Genomic DNA, 17237 nt, shown 5'->3' with positions numbered 1-17237 from the left:
AGATTGGAGCCTTTCCCCACATGTCTGTTGCCTTGGCTTAAAAAATGGTGAGACAACGACTCATCTTTTGATTTCTTATCCTTTTGCTTATTATTTGTGGGATTGGTTCTCTTCTTTGTTTGGTTACAGATGGAACCCTTCTTCGGGTGAGCTGAACCTTTTTTACTCTACCTTCTTCCGACAACGAAGGAAAAGGGGCAGGGTAATGTGGAGAATAACAAGAACAGCCATCCTATGGTCAATTTGGGAAGAGAGAAACAATAGGATCTTCTTAGGGCAAGAAAAATCCAAGGAAGCACTTGTGGAGGTTGTCATCGACTCACCATCAAGGTTATGCACTAGCTGAAAGTACATCATCTCTTCAAGGACTTCTCCTCAGCTGACTTAATTAGAAATTGGAGTGCTATAGCTGTATCCTCGCCTTCCTCCCTTGTGATACAAGAATGTTGGGTACCACTGCCTCAGTTCAGGGTAAAACTAAACTTTTATGGAAGCTCCTTGGGTAGTCCAGGTCAGTCGGGAGTTGGGGGTGTGTACAGAAACGAGGAAAGAAAAGTAATGGCCTTCAAGGTTTGAAACTGGCGAAACAATGGGGAATGCAGCAATTAGAAGTGGAAGGAGACTCCAAGCTGGTAATAGGGTGGATGCAAGCTGGAAACCTGGGAGTGTGGTCTCTTAGACAGCCTCTAAGAGAGGTTATTAGCTTAGCAAAGGAGATTGGGGTGCATTTTAAATGGGTAAGAAGGTCAGCAAATGGAATGGCTGACACTTCAGCTAAGCAAGGAGTTACTAGGGAGGCTTTTTGGGCCTGTTTGTAAGTTTGGTAAACCTGTAATCTTTTCAATTCTCTAATGAAAGTTACCGTTTCCTATAAAAAAAAGAATACAGGATGGAAAATGAGTTTATTGTAAATAAAACTACTAATAAAATAATGAATATGTTTGATAGGAACCACCTGATTGGCCAATGATTAAAACAAAATTTGATGCCTCAGTGGTTGTCTGGTTATGCATCATTTGGATGCATGGCAAGTGGCAACAATTGAAGAATTAAAACATTAGAATGGTAAATATTACTCAAGAGCAGTTTATGTCCACTCCAAGAGCAGTTTAAAGGGGACAAGGGTCTTTTTGAGTCACCGTGAAGGCAGATGAAGAGAAAAACAGTAAACCCTTTACACTTCGAAGCTTTCTTCGAATAGTTGATCCTTCAGGTCTGCTTTGATCCGGGCTAAGTAATAAGGTTGTTCCACTGCAGAATCACAACTTCTATAGAAATTTCAGTTGGAATGGATGTTCTCACGTTCACAACTATGCAAGTGGTTGTTGTCTTGTTGACCTGCTGACCCAGGCTCTCGGCATTGTTTTAGTGGGCCCTGCGTGCAGTTCGACCCTATGGGGGCTAAAGCAACGTTTTGAAGCCCAAGGCGTGCCAATGCCATACAGCATGCCAGCAGAGGGAGATGAGAGACAAGATGTTAGACAAGCATTTGAAATAAGTAATATTAATCTTTCTAGCCTCGAACCAAGTGGATTGCAAATGCATACTTTGTTACAGTATAGGAATACTCGACTCTGCCAACTGAGATATTTCCAGCATCATACACATGTATGCCCTTTCATTTATCTGAGCGAAACCGGTTTAGACTGTTTTTGTACATCTTGATTGAGGGCCCGAAGGCCTGGGGAAGAATTGCTGACACTCTTCAGCCAGCCCCACGATAACATTCGGAGGAATATCTGACTAATGCGATTAGATGGAAATTCATTGTTGAAGATTCTTAGCTGCTCACTCCTGGCGCCGAGGCCAGGGCGTTTTGCAAACGAACTGCTGCTAGGCCTTAAAAAGGGGGATGATTAGTTCAAGAATTAACTACATAGGATTCAGATTGGGGCCATCCGGTCGCTCTAGAACTTGATCAATGTATTCAATGAACAGAATTAGCTACAGAAACAGAGGCCCTAAAGATGATAAGGGCAGCCTGTGGCTCCCGCCAATGCGGTGTCTGAGGGACAGATGTATGTCAAAATGTCAAATGGGGTGGGGACTGGGGAGCTTCTTTGGATATCCAGTTGGCTATAATGACCTGCCATGGAAGAAATTTACTATAACCTCCTCTGGTTATTTGAAGGTGAGAGCATATTGACAAGAAAATTAAACAAAATTTGGGGTACATTTGTTGCAGTAGGCCAACGAGCTGCTAGGAATGTATGAAATGTACACTTCTCCAGCTTATCCGTCCAAGTTTCAGACAATGCACCCAAACTAGCCAGCAATTTTACATGAGTACCAGCTGTCCAATCAAAACATCAAGTGTACACTTACAAGTAACCTTTAAAATATATTACACAATTTGCACAGGGGATTTTACCTAAAATAAAAGAACGTCCTCTTGAATCTTGATAAAATGGGGAATTAAACTTCCTATTTACAACATTCTTCCAATTCAGGAGGCTGCTTCAAAAATGTCATCAGCTTACTTGTGTTCATAAGACGCTTAAAGTAATGACGACTACCAAGTGGGACTCTTGTCAAGGCAAGAGCATTTTTCGTGCTGCTAGTTGATCTGTGGCTGCTGATCACATCTGAGAGGTTACACATCCCCTATCATAGCTTAGCTGCTTAGGCTGGTTCACAAGGTCGAGCAGCCCAAAGTGAACTTAGAGCCCGGAGACGTTGGAAATAATCCCCCAAGGCCAGCAGGCCCCGAGCTGCTTGGCGGGTTGTTAGGATGCGAGACATCTGCAGCAGAGTCTGCTGCCGAAGGTGGTCTGCCTGTTCAGAGAAAAGCGAATTGCAATCAATCCAATGAGCAAGTGCTAGAAACTGTTTGCATTGTCAAGGTGTACATTCCAACTGCATATTTTAGTCAATCCACAATCTGATAATTTTAGTTTGTTAATAACTATTAATAATAAAAAGATTTATTGATCTCTAAATATACAAGTGGACTGAGGTTTTGAAAGGTCAAGCTGCACCCACCTGAACATTTTTAGTAAAACTGTATGCAGCCCGTGGATGTACTATCAGTTTCCCCAAGTAGAATGCAGAACAACTTTTGCACCTATTTGATAACAAAGGAATGCCATTCATCCTATGTACCCCTAGCTTGTGAAGTCAATTCTCACTAACATGGCATCAGACAGATTGATTCATATGAAGAAGACCGGGGTGAAATAGTATTTGGAAGTGCTTTTCCACAAGCTATTTTCCTTTATTCTTCTGGAAGTCCTCAAACACTTCTTGTATGCACTTATGCCCCGTGTGTGTGTGTGTGTGTGAGAGAGAGAGAGAGAGAGAGAGAGAGGTTATCAAGTTTGTTTAAAAGGTCATCACTTTTCTTCAAGAATCTATGGGAGAGAATAGATTGATGGACCTCCTAACACACATTGGGGTTTTTGTATCGGAAGTTGAAACCTGGAAGGCAAACTGTTTTTTTAACTAAGTAGTAATAGGCTAATAGCTAAAATGTTAGTAACAGTCAAATGAGGATAGTTGTATTAGAAAGTGACCTTTTTGGTAATTAAAATATTAAGGATATTCAACTTCCTTTTTGATGGACATCCCTCAAGGGAAACCACTTGAAGACATTCCAAGCCTATTGCACACCATGAGTTTCTCAATAAATAGTTCACCCCACAAGATCTTCTGCAGTGTCTTCAGTTTTTATCTTTCTTCTATATAACTTTCATTTACTTACATGGTGAAAAAGTAATATTTTCCCTGTCATATTGAATGCTGTCTCATTAGCAGTTTTTTTTTCCTTATTCTTTCAATTTTTTTGGTTAACTTTTGCATTAGAGAAGAGAAAGGATCAAAAGGGCATGTATGCAGGTGTGCAAAAAGAACAAAAATAGCACCATCATCAAACAAAACTATGAAGGAAAAGAGCTTTTGCTGAAGGAATAAGAGATTACAACTTTTGGCAAGATCAGGATCAATGTTTCAGAAGATGACTGCATTTGGCAAAGCTCCATGACCTCCATATGCAGAAGGAATTGTAGAGGCTCAAAACTCAAAAGAATTGGAAAAAAATACAAAATGGTATAAAAGTTTAAATAAATATTCAAAAATAGAAAGTAAGATTGATTACAATCTTGCAATCAGAACTCTAATTTCAAGTAATATATGAATCCAATGTCACTCAGACGTTCTTTTTTTTTTTTTGCAATAAAAAAAGTATAAGTCCCATGTCAATGTGGAGGATACCTGTTTGGCAACACTTGCTACCTTTTTTAGGGCAACACTTGCTAACCTTCCAACCTACTTCCTCTCAGTCTTTAGGATTCCCCCAAGGGAGGCTAAGAAATTGGAAAAAGCTAACGAGGGATTTCTTGTGGGAACCAGGAGAGGCGAAGAAGGATCACCTAATCAGATGGGAGATAGTCAATAGAAGCAAAGAAGAAGGGGGCTTGGGGATAGGGAACATAGTTCAGAAGAATGAAGCTCTTTTAGGGAAGTGGCTATGGAGATGGCCTCTGGAGAGAGAGAGAGAGAGAGGTTATGGCATGAGGCGGTGTCAAGCATACACAGCTGCTCAGAGAATGGTTGGGATGTCGGGATATCTCGTCGGGCAACTCTCAAAACACCTTGGAAGGTTATACATGGTACTCTCTCTCTCTCGCTTCCTCAAGTTTATTAGGTATGAAGCTTTCTCTGGCATTTCTATTCATTTCTAGGAGGATGTTTGGGTGGGTACCCAACCTCTCGAGGATCTTTTCCCCTCTCTCTTCTCTCTCTCCCTTTACAAAAATGAGCCAATTTCCAAGTTTCTCCCTAGTCCAATACTTCCTTTGTCTTTAAGTTGGGACTTTGGCTTTTGTAGGGGATTAAGGGATGATGAGCTAGGTGGAACCTGCCGTCGGCAAACACTGTGGCTGATTCTTTGGCCAAGCAAGGGGTATCCAGGGAAGGACTTTTTTGGGCATCTTTGTAACTTATTCTAGTAAGTAGGGAAAGTTGTATCTGAATATTCTAGAGAGGTAGCAGCTCATGCCTCTCCTTGGGATGCTTGTACTTCTTACCTTTGGTATCTAATAAAATTTATTTAATTATAAAAAAAAAGGTCATGGCAATGTGACAAGTCCAATACAGATTTTTCATCAGGGGAATGTCTCTTTATGTTTAGTTTACATGGTTAAAATGAATAACTACCTCAAAAGTTATTACATTAGTTATTTCAGAATATACATCTAAGGTTCAATTCATTTTTATATGAGAATGTTGATGCGCATGTAAACTTGCAGTTATGAAGAGGATGACCAAGTACCGAGGAAAGATGATGCATGAAAAAAGTTGCTGATATTTGTTCAATGCTTGTGGAGTGGTTGATGGTGCATCCCCAGCTCAAAGATTAATGCTTGGTTCTAATCTTTTGGTCTACTTTATATTATTGTTATTAATGTTATATTTTATTGGCTTTCTATCCGTAGTAGTAGTTGTTCTCTTCTTTTCTTTAAGGCAAAATCTCCTTGTTGTATTTCTGATCCTTTTTTCTAAGAAAATTTAATTTTTAAAAAAGTAGCATGATTAGCATCAGCGAACTAGTACAGGAATGTGAAAAACTACCTACCTGATTAATGATAAAAGAAATGAACTACCTGATTCAGATAGGTGATCAATACCTGGTTCACAAAGCTCACAAGAGCTTCCAACTTCCCCATTGCTGTAGTCATCTGTGACATGTAGCTTCCTGCAACCACTGTATCAGATGCAAGAGTCTCAGATAAAGTTTGTTGCAGTTTAAGCAATCCTTGTGAAAGAGCATCTTCAGCTTGTTGTGATGACTGTTGAAGGTTATAAACATCCACAACTTGTTGTTCTGTTAATGGGTCAAGTTGGGGCGTGAGAACCTGTAATCAACACAGTGAGGGGAAAAAGAATATAAAGTTTCAGGCATTTGACAAATGAAGAAGAAATTCATTACCAGTCACAAGAAAAAAAACTGATATGATATATCAGACTTATGTATCAAAGGGCCATATCTGAAGAAATTAATAATGTGATCATCCAATGTAAGAATCCCCATTTATCTATCCAAAAAGAATGTTAAGTATCCTCATTAAGCAATATCGTTCATATGCAGTTTCCTAAAACTCAATCTATATAGTCAGGATTCCCAAGGATTAGCTTGAAAACTTGAAAAATGTTCATAAAAACTGGCCATAGAGCAGTATGCATAATAAAATTGGTTATGTCCAGGAGGATTTGGTTCATTACTTTATCCCCTTTATTACATTTTGGTCTTGATGTCTTGATATATAGATATGATCCAACTACTAATTCTGAATTTCCTCAGTGAACTCTTCATCAAACAGATTCAGGATTGAAAATCAACATAAATAAAAGGAAATTGAACCCACTTGGAAAAGTGCCTCAAGTAGATGTTCTAGCTGAAACCTTGGGCTGTAAAGTTGGGTCACTTCCCTCTAAATTTCTTTGTCTTCCTTTGGCTGCAAATTACAAATCCAAGGAACTGAATCCATTGATTGAAAGAGTCCAAAGGAAGTTGGCAGTGTGGAAAAGAAGTTGCCTATATAGAGGTGGAAAGCTCACCCTTTTTCAAAGTTCTTTTTCAAATCCTCAACTCTATTATCTCTCTTTGTTCACAGCCCTGGCCTCAATTATTAATCTGTTGGAGAAATTGACAAGGGACTTAATGTGGGATGGTCCAAATGATTCAAAGAAATTCCTTTTTTTTGGTAGGAAAAGAAATTCCATTTAGTTGCTTGAAATCAGGTTTGCATCCCTAAAGAAAGGGGTGGTATTGGCATTTGGCCTCTAAATCTTATGAATAAAGCTTTATCAGGCAAGTGACTTTAGAAATATAGTCTTGAAAAGGAAATGCCATGGAGGAAGCTGATCCATGCCAAATATGGTGGTGGTTCTAATCTGGGTTGGCATTCATTTACACCTCATCAAGCCTATAGGTCTAGCATTTGGAAAGGGGTAATGAAGATCCATGAGGATTTCTCAAATTTCATTAAGTTCAATCCTGGAAAAAGAGACAAGGGTTCTGTTGTGGAAGGATACCTGCTGCAGTTCCACTCCCTTGTGTCAATTTCGTCCCATCAGCTTTTTTTTTTTGATAATTAGCAGAAAATTTTATTAATAATAAAGAGAATAAGATACAAGAGGAGGGAGGGGTAAAATCTCTTAACCCTCCCTAAAAGTAAACTTTAAATTATAACATTGCCCAAAAAAGATTAACTCTTCCCACCCCTTGTTTGGCCAGTGAGTCTGCAAAAGAATTGGCACTCCTTTTAATCCACTGAAACTTATTTCCATGTTTTGGGATATCTGTTTAAATTTCTTTTTCTCATTTAAGTACTTCCACAAACTGATCTCTTCCTTCTGTAGCCAATTAATAGCCAGCCTAGGATCACCTTCCACCATCCGTTTTCTGATATTCAGCTGCTGGGCTCTCATTACCCCTTCAAAAACCGCCAATATTTCAGCTCTTAGAGAATCCCCCCATCCAATAGGACCAGAATACATGGCAATAATTCGTCCTTCCTCATCCCTGAACACTCCTATACCTGAAGGGCCTGGATTTCCTTCACTGCTACCGTCAAAATGCCAGAGGGGACCAAACTGGATAAGGAAAATGCTGGCCAGGTTGTATGGACACCCAAACTGAGGAGAAATGTGCATGATTCAGAGGTGCAAGAGCTGCTGTATTTGATGGAATCAATAAACAAGATTCACCCTTGTTCAGATTCAGAAGATCAGCTAGTTTGGCCTGCAGAAAAATCAGGTCAATTCTCCATATACTCTTTCTGCAAATAGTTGTTGGAGCCTTCTAGGAATAAGGTGGCCTGGAGGTGGATGGAGATCCAAAGCCCCCTCAAAGGTGATTTTTTCTTGTGGACAGCCATTCTAGACAGAATTCTCACTACAAACCATCTGATCTCTAAAGAAATGGGAGTCCCAGTCTTTGCAGCCTATGCAATCTTGAAGAAGAATCAATCCACTTGCTAATTCATTGCAAGACATCCTACAGCATCTGGATGCATTTTATTTAACTCCCTGAAATTCATTGGGTGTTTCTAAAGGATCTGAACTCCCTCATAGCATATTGGCCCACCGGTGGTTTCAGCAAAAAGGGAGCTTTGTTATGGAAATTGGTCCCTTTTGTGGTGTGCTGGGGGATTTGGCAAAAAAGCAGCAGTAGGATATTCAAAGGAGAATGCAGTGAAAGGGGGGGTTAATTGGCCATATGGAGAGATTAGTAGTTTTTAGTTCTAAAGCCTATAAGGAGCTCTAAAATCTTACTCTCTCACTTTTGTAATCACTGGTGTCAGACTATTGTGGATAATGATTTTGTTAATTTCTGCTATCTAGTTGTAAAAATTATCTTCTCTCAGGCTTCTTTTGCATGCCCTCTTTTTGTAAAGCATTTTGGGCAGGGCATATATATATATATATAAGGTTGGAAAATAAAAGCTTTATTCTCCCTAAATTATATGTTCCCTATGAAGGATGGGACATACAGAAATATGTTCCATGACATGCCAAAAGATCTATCCCCCCTGCCATAATGCATGTTCACATAATGGCAAAGGGTGACCATAGATTCAAGTGTTTCTTTTCACAAGACATCCACTACTGTAGTACCCTCATATTGAGGTGAAATATTATACTCATGATTAATAATATTTTTTAGTATTAGTAAATGAAGTGGTATTTAAGGATAGATCTAGAGATTGACACTTAAAATCGCAACAACATAATTTTACACATGGAGGGCTTCAAGTAGACAATCAAACTATGGTTACATATGCGATGCCCTCAATAAAAAATAAGATGAAATAGGAAAGAAGATCAGCTATGCAACCTGACAATTTTATCTCCTGATTGTACAAAAGAATGGTATAGATGGATTGTAGATGTAGGAGATTCAAGCTGGAAATAAATAAATCCAGTCATGAGTATGGATAACTTTCATTTGTGCCCATGTTTATATTTTGTTTAAAATGGTCATATCTAGTCTGTATGTCAAAGGTAGAATGAAGAACAAAATACATGAGAAATGGTAGGCAAAGAAAATGTGCACAAGTATTAGCACCAAAATCGAGTGATCTCTCAATAATAGTTTGAAGCCATGCATCACCTTTAGAAGCTCTGATGGACGAAACCCTCCAATCCACAAGAAAAAGCGCTCAGCTGAAGTTCTCCACATGCCAGATATTAAATAGAAGACATCAGCTTTTGCAGCAGTTGCCTTCATACGGAAAAGATCATAATAATGGTTCATGCCACTATCCACTAGAAGCCGGAGATCTATGTCAGTTACATGAGCTTGTAAAGCTGTCCTCAATTCATTAACTTGTCTACTTTGTTCTTCAACCCAATGTCCATACTCCATCTCAAATGCATCAGTGCCTACAAGTTTATCAAAATTAATATCAGGAATGTGATAAAAAAGTACCATGAAGCGATTTGAAGAAAACCCAACTGAAATATTAAATGCCAAAAAGAGGGAATGTTGAGAGTGATGACACAAAATACATAATGCAATTGGGCCCCTAACCCTATAATATGCTATGCCTTGCATGTTATGGCGATCAGGACTGCCCACTAAATTAGTCTCCCCTAACAGATTACTTGTATAAAAATTTGGAGTGCCTACACAAATTTTAATCATCATAACTTTGCAAAAATAGAGCACTATTTCACTTTAGTTAAACCCTTTTTCTACAGCAATTAGTTATGATGGTTTGTTGAAGCTACTACTCTACATTCATCCATTATAGTCGGACTGGTCCAATGGTAGTAGGCCCTGATCCTCTTGTGGTGCAATGCATTGGCAAGTTATTAGGTATTTCATATGAATACCTTATATTGCTAATAGCAGAATCATGTCCAATGTTTACTACTGAAAGTAACATTTAGAAAGTAAAAATATGACAAAAGTTGAAAATGATTACTGCTAGCACAAGAAATAACAAACCTGTGTTAACAGTTCCAGACAACCCTAGATGACTAGTATCGAATGAACCACCTATGTAAACACCCTACAGTAAGGCATTCACTGATTAGATAGGGGGAAAATAATTATATTCTTAATTAACAAAAACAATAGATACAGTAGGAGAAAACATTCACATGCCTGTTGTCTAAGTCGTTCAAGCTCCTGCTCCAATTGTGTCAGCTTCAAACGACTTGATTCCAGTTGTTGAACATATGCCTTAAAATAAAATTTGGGTCAATTTATTAGTTGCCAAGTCCTAAAGAAGATCCATAAATAGGCATTTTTGTGGGCATGCCCTTTCCCACCTTTTTCCGTAAACGGCTTTTACGAGCAGCCTCACGATTTTGTGCAAGACGCCTTAATACCTGTATACATTTAGTACATTAATGGAAAGGGAAACCAGCTTTGAACACAGTATTCCAGATCATGACACTCACTGGATATGCATCTAGAGATGTTTAGCTTATTAGCTAAACAATATTTTATTAATTTCAACATACACTGTCTTTCCCTGAAATGGATGCATTTGATGTTGTTAAGGAGAACTGTGAATGAATCCATTTTCAATAAATTCAGAAATAATTTCATTCCAATATTTTATTAACAACCACTTGACCAGAAGAAAATCCATTTAGACAGTCACCTTGTAGTCTAAGATGTAATGAAAAACCTCACTTAAATCATTTCATTTCACTCAGCATCCAAAGAGCACATGATGCACAAAGATAAGCACAAGAATTCCATCATCAGCTAATGTTCTAATGCATAATACCATAGCAACTTTACTCGTAATGAATAACCCAAAGAGGAGAGTAGGCTTTGATGTAAAATATGCCCCACTCAAAGCCAGGGGTTGTTTGATAATAGTTGAAGTGGCTGAAGTTGAATGACTCATCACTTTTTCTTTCAGTGAATAAGTTATTAAGCAGGCTGTGAGCTCCTTAATGGTCGAAGCTGCACTAGGGTTAATTACCATTCCACTGAATATTTTATTATTAATTATTTTGTCTACTAAAAGACAAAGCAATAAGGCATTCACTTCATCCACCTCAGGTATTATCAAACAACCCCTAAATAAAACATGCCAAGATGCAGCCAGGGGGTGGTCAACTGATGCATAGAAAGAAACAATTTCATGCTCCGACTTTCCCTTTCCTTTTATCATCTGTTAGAGATAGGGTATTACTTTAAGCACAACCAGGTAGCTTTGGAATTGAAGAGAAACAATACGGTCTTGACTCATCAGTATGGGTACAAGTGTGCAAGCAAGCAAACAACTTGGTGAACTTCCAAATACAGCTAACATAGGAAAACAAATTCACTTGAATAATGGGTGTAAACTGACCTCAGAATTTTCATCTTAGCTCACTATTAAGGTTATTTTGTCATTTTATAATGTATTTATGTGCATATGTCAGAATAGGATGTATATTGCAACATCACATAGGAAAAAAGAAACAGATGAAGGTGAGAGGCATCTTTTTGTTGGGAAGAATAGTAGAACATCCTCTTCCCAAATAAAAAAGGGGGAAAAGATATCCAGATCATCCAACAGATAGGTGACTCTCTATTTTGGCCATGAGATCCATTAGAAGCCAGTTCAATAAACCCTTCTACCAGACTTCTGTAAAACAAAAATGAGTAATGTAGAAATACTACAAATCCAAATGCATATGACTGAACCTTTTTTTTTTATCACTTGCATATGAATGAACATTTAGGACATAAAAGAAACAACTAACAATGAAATTTGATACAACAATTATGTCAGCTTTCTCCACTTGCTCACTAGTAGCTAAAGCTTGAAGAGGCATCAAAAGAAACAGCAGAGGTCTTGACGGAAAATGGATAGGATTAAGACTGTTCAAGTTGGCTAAGAAAAAAGGAAATAAGGATTTTTAAAATGCAAGACAAAAAACCCAAAAAAATAATTTATGTTCTTGGATTAAGAACTGGAGAAGACTAGAATTCAATAGGTTGAACATAAAGAAATTAGAAAATGATTAAGAAGGATAAATAAACAAACCTCGCCTAAGCTATAACTAGTGCTTCAACTATCCTACAAATAATATCTTGATGAGTATCAACATCAAAATAGAGCATGAAGCTACACCACACAAAAGGAATAACTTGAAATAAAATCCTTAAGTTTAACAGCAGATGTGTAATGAGTGTCAGGCACTAATTATAGAACAAAGCTGAGTCATTTCCTCCTTAGCTACAACCAATCTCTCTTGTGAATAGGAAGTACCTAAAGTCTAATTTGACATAAACAGTTCTAATAACCACTAAAAGGACTGTAAAGCAAAACAGAAAATATTCCTACGATTAAATTTAACAACCAAAAAGACTGAAAACAAAGAAGTAAACACTTGAAACAATTCAGATAAAAATGATGATGCTGTCACAGTTTTTTTTTTATCAATACCGATAGAAATTTTATTGAAAGAGGAAAAGATGTAGCTTTGGATAGTCTCGGCTACCCATTACCAAGATAGTCAATACAAGACAGGCAAACCAAGAAGTAAACTTGAATCATTACAACTGAGCCCAAAAACATTGTAAAGTAAAACAGAGTTGTATGCCCATTTTTTTGGTCATAACTTTCTAATAACCACTAAAAGGACTGTAAAGCAAAACAGAAAATATTCCTACAATTAAATATAACAACCAAAAAGACTGAAAACAGAGAAGTAAATACTAGAAACAATTCAGGTAAAAATGGAGATGCTGTCACAGAGTTGTATACTGCCCATTTTTTTGTCATAACTTTCTAAATCAAGTCCAAATGGGATGACAATGGTCCTCCCAGACATAATCAAATAGGCACTTTAATAATACTGGATCAAGACATTTGGACATGTTTTGACATAGAAATGAAATGCTACAATTGAAATGATGGGATTGAAACCATCTCCAATTTCAAGCCAGGTTGAGATACTGGTCCATGAATTCCAGCATGGCTGTTCTACTTCCCCATAGAGACTCTTCCCTAATAATGCCAAGCAATGAAGTTTGAAGGTAATTTCTAAATAATGGATAGAAAAGAGGTTTTTTTTTGCCAAGATATGAGGATATTGATCTGAGATTTGAAACATGAGGAAAGAATGATGTGGTGAGAACACAGAACCACTTTGGGGTGTTATCTAAGCTGCCACATGTAAAATTCCTGGGTTGTATAGATCCCTTTGAAAGAATTCATACTGTAAGCCCCTCCTTTGTGCATGTTCACATACAAAAACTTGTACATGCATGCATAGAGTTATTTACGTCAAGTAATCCATTTGAAGCACCTCATGATCACAGCTAAAGCAACTTGTAAATTTTATAAATTAACCTATTAAAATATCTTTTCACAACAATTTGGGGAGGCTGAGAAAAGAAGCATACAAGTAATATTTATGAAAGGGGAACATAAGGTTGTTAAAAGTTGGTTCACGCATACAAGCCTTGAGAGTGTCTTTCAAAAGGAAACAATGTTGAAGAATTTCCGAAGGTATGCAGGAACTCCATAGTTCTGAGTTTGCTATTCTGCTTTTAAATGGTAAACCACCTCCCCCCAGGAAAAGAAAAAGAACACAGTATAGGCAGAGAGTTTGAAGTACTATAGAAGAAAGACAGAAGACTAAAATGCAAAAAAGAATCTATATCTACAATAACTGTTACAGAACTGATCTGTACTGGTTTCAGCCCTAGAATAACAGAGAATAGTAGCAGGAGAGAGAGAGAGAGAGAGAGAGAGGAGAGAAAACTGGTTTGAACCTTTCTCTAGTCGGTCAGGTATTATTTATATGTTTCTGATTAAAGAACACAATGACACTTATGCCTCTAATTAAGTATGGGACATGGTACTTAAACCAGAACATAAAACACATTACACCGCGCTCTTAATATAAATGAAATGACCAAACTACCCATGTGCCAACTCTAACAATAACAATATCCAAAAGCATTCCTATCAACATTTTGATGAACTAATGAAATTACACATCACAAAAAATAGAGGATAATTCTGTAAACATTAAAATTGGAAAGAAAAATATTATCTGAGGAAACAAGGACCACAATTTGGGACTAAAACACAAGTATTTGAATTTTTTTAGAAAAGGCAAAGAAATTCATTATGACACAAGTACATTAATTACCAGATTCTTTTCAGAATTATATGCAAGCATAAATTGAATATTGATCGTCCATTAAAACAAGGAAGCTAACTACATAATAAGAACAAATAATAGCATGGAGAAGTTGTCCAAAAGTGCAATTTACATTGTATTGCGATCAGTTTACCTTATCTGGAGGTTTATTTGCTTCCTGATCATACTTTTTTGAAGATCCTATAGTTCCTTGAGAAGTATCTTCAGACTACAGACATTATATTGTACAAATAAGATACAACATAGTAATCAAAACAGCATAACCCCAAATTCCAAGGACCAAGATAGAGTAAGATTCAGTAGCTCAAACCTTATCCATCTTTGTATCCACCTCTATGATTGTGGATGTGCCTGTATTTGGACTGCAATCAGCTTTAAATGGTTCTGCCCACATGCTAATCTGGTGAACTGGCTCATATATACCCATCCTTCTTGAGGTGGCAAACTGAGTTGATGGAGAGCTCATACTCTTTGACTGGGGAAAAATGCAAAGTCAATCATTGATCTGCAGCATGGAAATCTGCAATTATGAAAAATATATTAATGGTGCTGAACTATTAGGAATATAAGAGAAGTAGCAGAGGAAGTGTGATGAGCAGCACAAAACCCTTTATTCAACCCCCACCAAGGCCTTGTCATTATGTATATGCATGTGTGCATTGACAGTATAAGAGAGATGGCAGAGGAAGTGTGATAAGCAGCATAAAATCCTTTCTTCAACCCCCACCAATGCCTTATCATTGTGTGTATGCATGTGTGCATTGACAGATGATACATTGCTATGAAGGAATAACATAAAGAAACATGAAAAAGGAATCACCAAAAACTAGGAAAATGGATATGACCAAGATGCGATATAAATAATACAATGCTGAATAATTTTCACAAGTGGCGTTCTGCCAACCAAATCAACAACCACAATCATTACAGATACCTCTAACAGTTTAATAGATTTCAGGTCACATAAAGTTTCAAAAGTTTTGATCACATGGCAGTGAAAACCATAATTTGAGTTGCAATGAAGCTCTTAAATCTTATATATGGGGACAAGATAAGATGTTTAAACTGGCAGTGACATTAATCAATTTCACAAATTTTTTTTATTGACTCGTTCATCAACCATGGATAGTTAATCTACCCATCACAGAAAATGTTTTTATTTTCTGTTATTACCACTCCTTGAATCATAAAAAAAGAAAATTATTCCAAGCTAGATTATATTGTATGACAGTTGAACACGATACTTCTAAAGTTTCATACCAAGTGCTAAGCAAATAACTCCCACTCTTTAACTGGTAACGTACAATCAAAGTGGCACCAAATACAACAACTTTTATATCCTGACTACTTGAAAAAGGATCAACTGCAACGGGATACTGCAGAGGTGAATGTTATAGTTCTGGCAAAGATGAACGAGAAGTAGAGGCTTTCCGTGAAAACAAAATGAAATGGGAAAGTACAAACTACAATTCAAGGAAAGTACAAACTACAATTCTAAAGTTTCAATTGCATCCTGACTGTTCCATTATTCACATTGTCTGAAGCTTCAAGGTTGTCTCTGTACTAAGGAAAGTAACCTGACTTGCCTCATGAGGACAGAGATTGTACAAGAAGATGAAAGATAGATGTTGGGATATAACAGAACAGTCACCAGATATCCATCCAACCACATTCTGGAAACCTTACAAATAATCCTAATACCATCCAATAGACCTTATCTAAATCAGGTTTATCTCAGCTCACAACAAAACCCGGTTTCCAAATGGAATCCAAGCATGCCAGAATCTAGTACAATTCTGGGAGTCACTCTCTTTATCCAGCAAATAACATCTCTCAGAAGCATCCAAAAGGTTCCAAAGAAACTGGCCTTTTCCACCAAACATCCAGCTAAAGAATTGCTCAAAACAGAAAAATAACTAAATTTATAAATAACAAACAAAATAACTACACAACAAAATTCAATCTACCAGGTTGCGTGGTCATGCCTGACTCAACTCAAACTGCTCAATTTCACAACAAACCAGTTTTTTCTTTCTTTTGGTCCAAACTTCAACTTCTATTTTAATGAAATAAACAAATTTTCAGAGAAAGCAGCTGTAAGTAAGCAAAACAGGATTCCCGGTAAGTGATCAAATCGCAAGGATACCATGTTCTCAAGCAAGAAGCGATGAAACAAAACATCTTTTCAACTAAGAACAAAATAGCAAAACAGTATAGTAAAGGAATTCAATTGCCAAACCTTGAAAAAACAAAAATTGAGCTCTGTTACCAACGGAACAACTCTGACTCAAAGCTCAACACCTCAAACACTAAATCGAAACCCAGTAGCAATCCAAACCTCTCTATTCCGATAAACCCCAATTCAACACTTAAGTCTCCTAGAAACCCTGTTCTCTGCAAAACCGTGCCATCCATTCCTCAGAGCAAAGAATCGAAATCAACCCAGCAGCTTAAAGAAAACGGGAAATAAATAAATTATTTTATAACTATTCTTTTTTCCGTCTGCTATAGTCAACATTTAACGTCGTCACATTTCCACTAACACGCAACTTTGAAAATGCGCACCAGGTCACACTCTCCCCCCTTAACCTACGCATCCCTTAACCTTCACCAGTCACCACCCCGCCCTTCATGCTGACGTAATTCCCCGGCGAAACCGTACACCCTCACCGGCGTCGAAAACCAACCGGAATTTTTGGGTCATTCCACCCTCTTCACCAGTCTGGCGGGTCTCCCCCCCCCTCCAACAAGCCACAAGCTTGGCGCTAGTGGCGACGAGAATCGATCCCAAGTCTCCGATAATACCAGCCATAGACCTTGCCAACTGAGCCAATTAAGTTTGTTTGATCGTCACTTCTCTCTGTTACAATAAAAAACGTTATCTCGTGCTGTTTAGAATTCTAACCACGTCGTTTTGTTTTTTACACGTCAGATCGTGTGTCATCTAGTGTGTCAGATTCCGGTAAAAAGTCGAACGTGCGTGTAATCTATCTGCTACCGAGAAGATACGGCAAGCTTTACAGTTGAGTTCACACGGGCCTGATATTAAATTACGATTTTGGGGTGTAACTGCACTAACCTACGCACAACAGTAGAAGCAAAAAAAA

At 37.7% G+C, this 17237-nt stretch overlaps 1 protein-coding gene across 8 annotated transcripts; it reads right to left on the bottom strand.

The window, feature by feature from the left end:
- Positions 1-2238: 2238 nt before the first annotated feature.
- Positions 2239-16912, bottom strand: LOC104600043 (transcription factor TGA1-like). Of its 8 annotated transcripts, none has more exons than XM_088887584.1 (11): positions 16696-16912; positions 16370-16524; positions 14441-14605; positions 14264-14338; positions 10279-10338; positions 10112-10189; positions 9953-10016; positions 9113-9384; positions 5625-5852; positions 3918-3980; positions 2239-2775 (listed from the first exon to the last, which is right to left on the bottom strand). In XM_088887584.1, exons 3-11 carry the CDS (start codon positions 14594-14596, stop codon positions 2623-2625), a joined length of 1149 nt encoding a protein of 382 aa, XP_088743710.1. In that variant the 5' UTR covers positions 14597-14605; positions 16370-16524; positions 16696-16912; the 3' UTR covers positions 2239-2622. The 8 variants fall into 8 exon arrangements, with proteins under 8 accessions (XP_088743710.1, XP_088743709.1, XP_010261144.1 ...); XM_088887583.1 differs by having other exon boundaries at positions 14441-14650; positions 16696-16906; XM_010262842.3 differs by lacking the exon at positions 16696-16912 and having other exon boundaries at positions 14441-14650; positions 16370-16649.
- Between the last annotated feature and the right edge of the window lie 325 nt (positions 16913-17237).

Source organism: Nelumbo nucifera, chromosome 5 (assembly GCF_055504915.1).
Source record: "Nelumbo nucifera cultivar China Antique chromosome 5, China Antique-T2T, whole genome shotgun sequence".
Classification (NCBI taxonomy): Eukaryota; Viridiplantae; Streptophyta; class Magnoliopsida; order Proteales; family Nelumbonaceae; genus Nelumbo; species Nelumbo nucifera.
This window is presented reverse-complemented; position numbering and strand designations above follow the sequence as displayed.

Excerpts from the sequence above, each read along its gene's own strand:
- LOC104600043 (XM_088887587.1), bottom strand. The coding sequence starts at position 16,545 with ATGGATGGCACGGTTTTGCAGAGAACAGGGTTTCTAGGAGACTTAAGT. Across the intron at positions 10,339-14,263 it reads CAAATAAACCTCCAGATAAG|GTATTAAGGCGTCTTGCACA; the intron begins GTAAACTGATCG and ends AAATGTATACAG. Across the intron at positions 5,853-9,112 it reads GTCCATCAGAGCTTCTAAAG|GTTCTCACGCCCCAACTTGA; the intron begins GTGATGCATGGC and ends TGTTGATTACAG.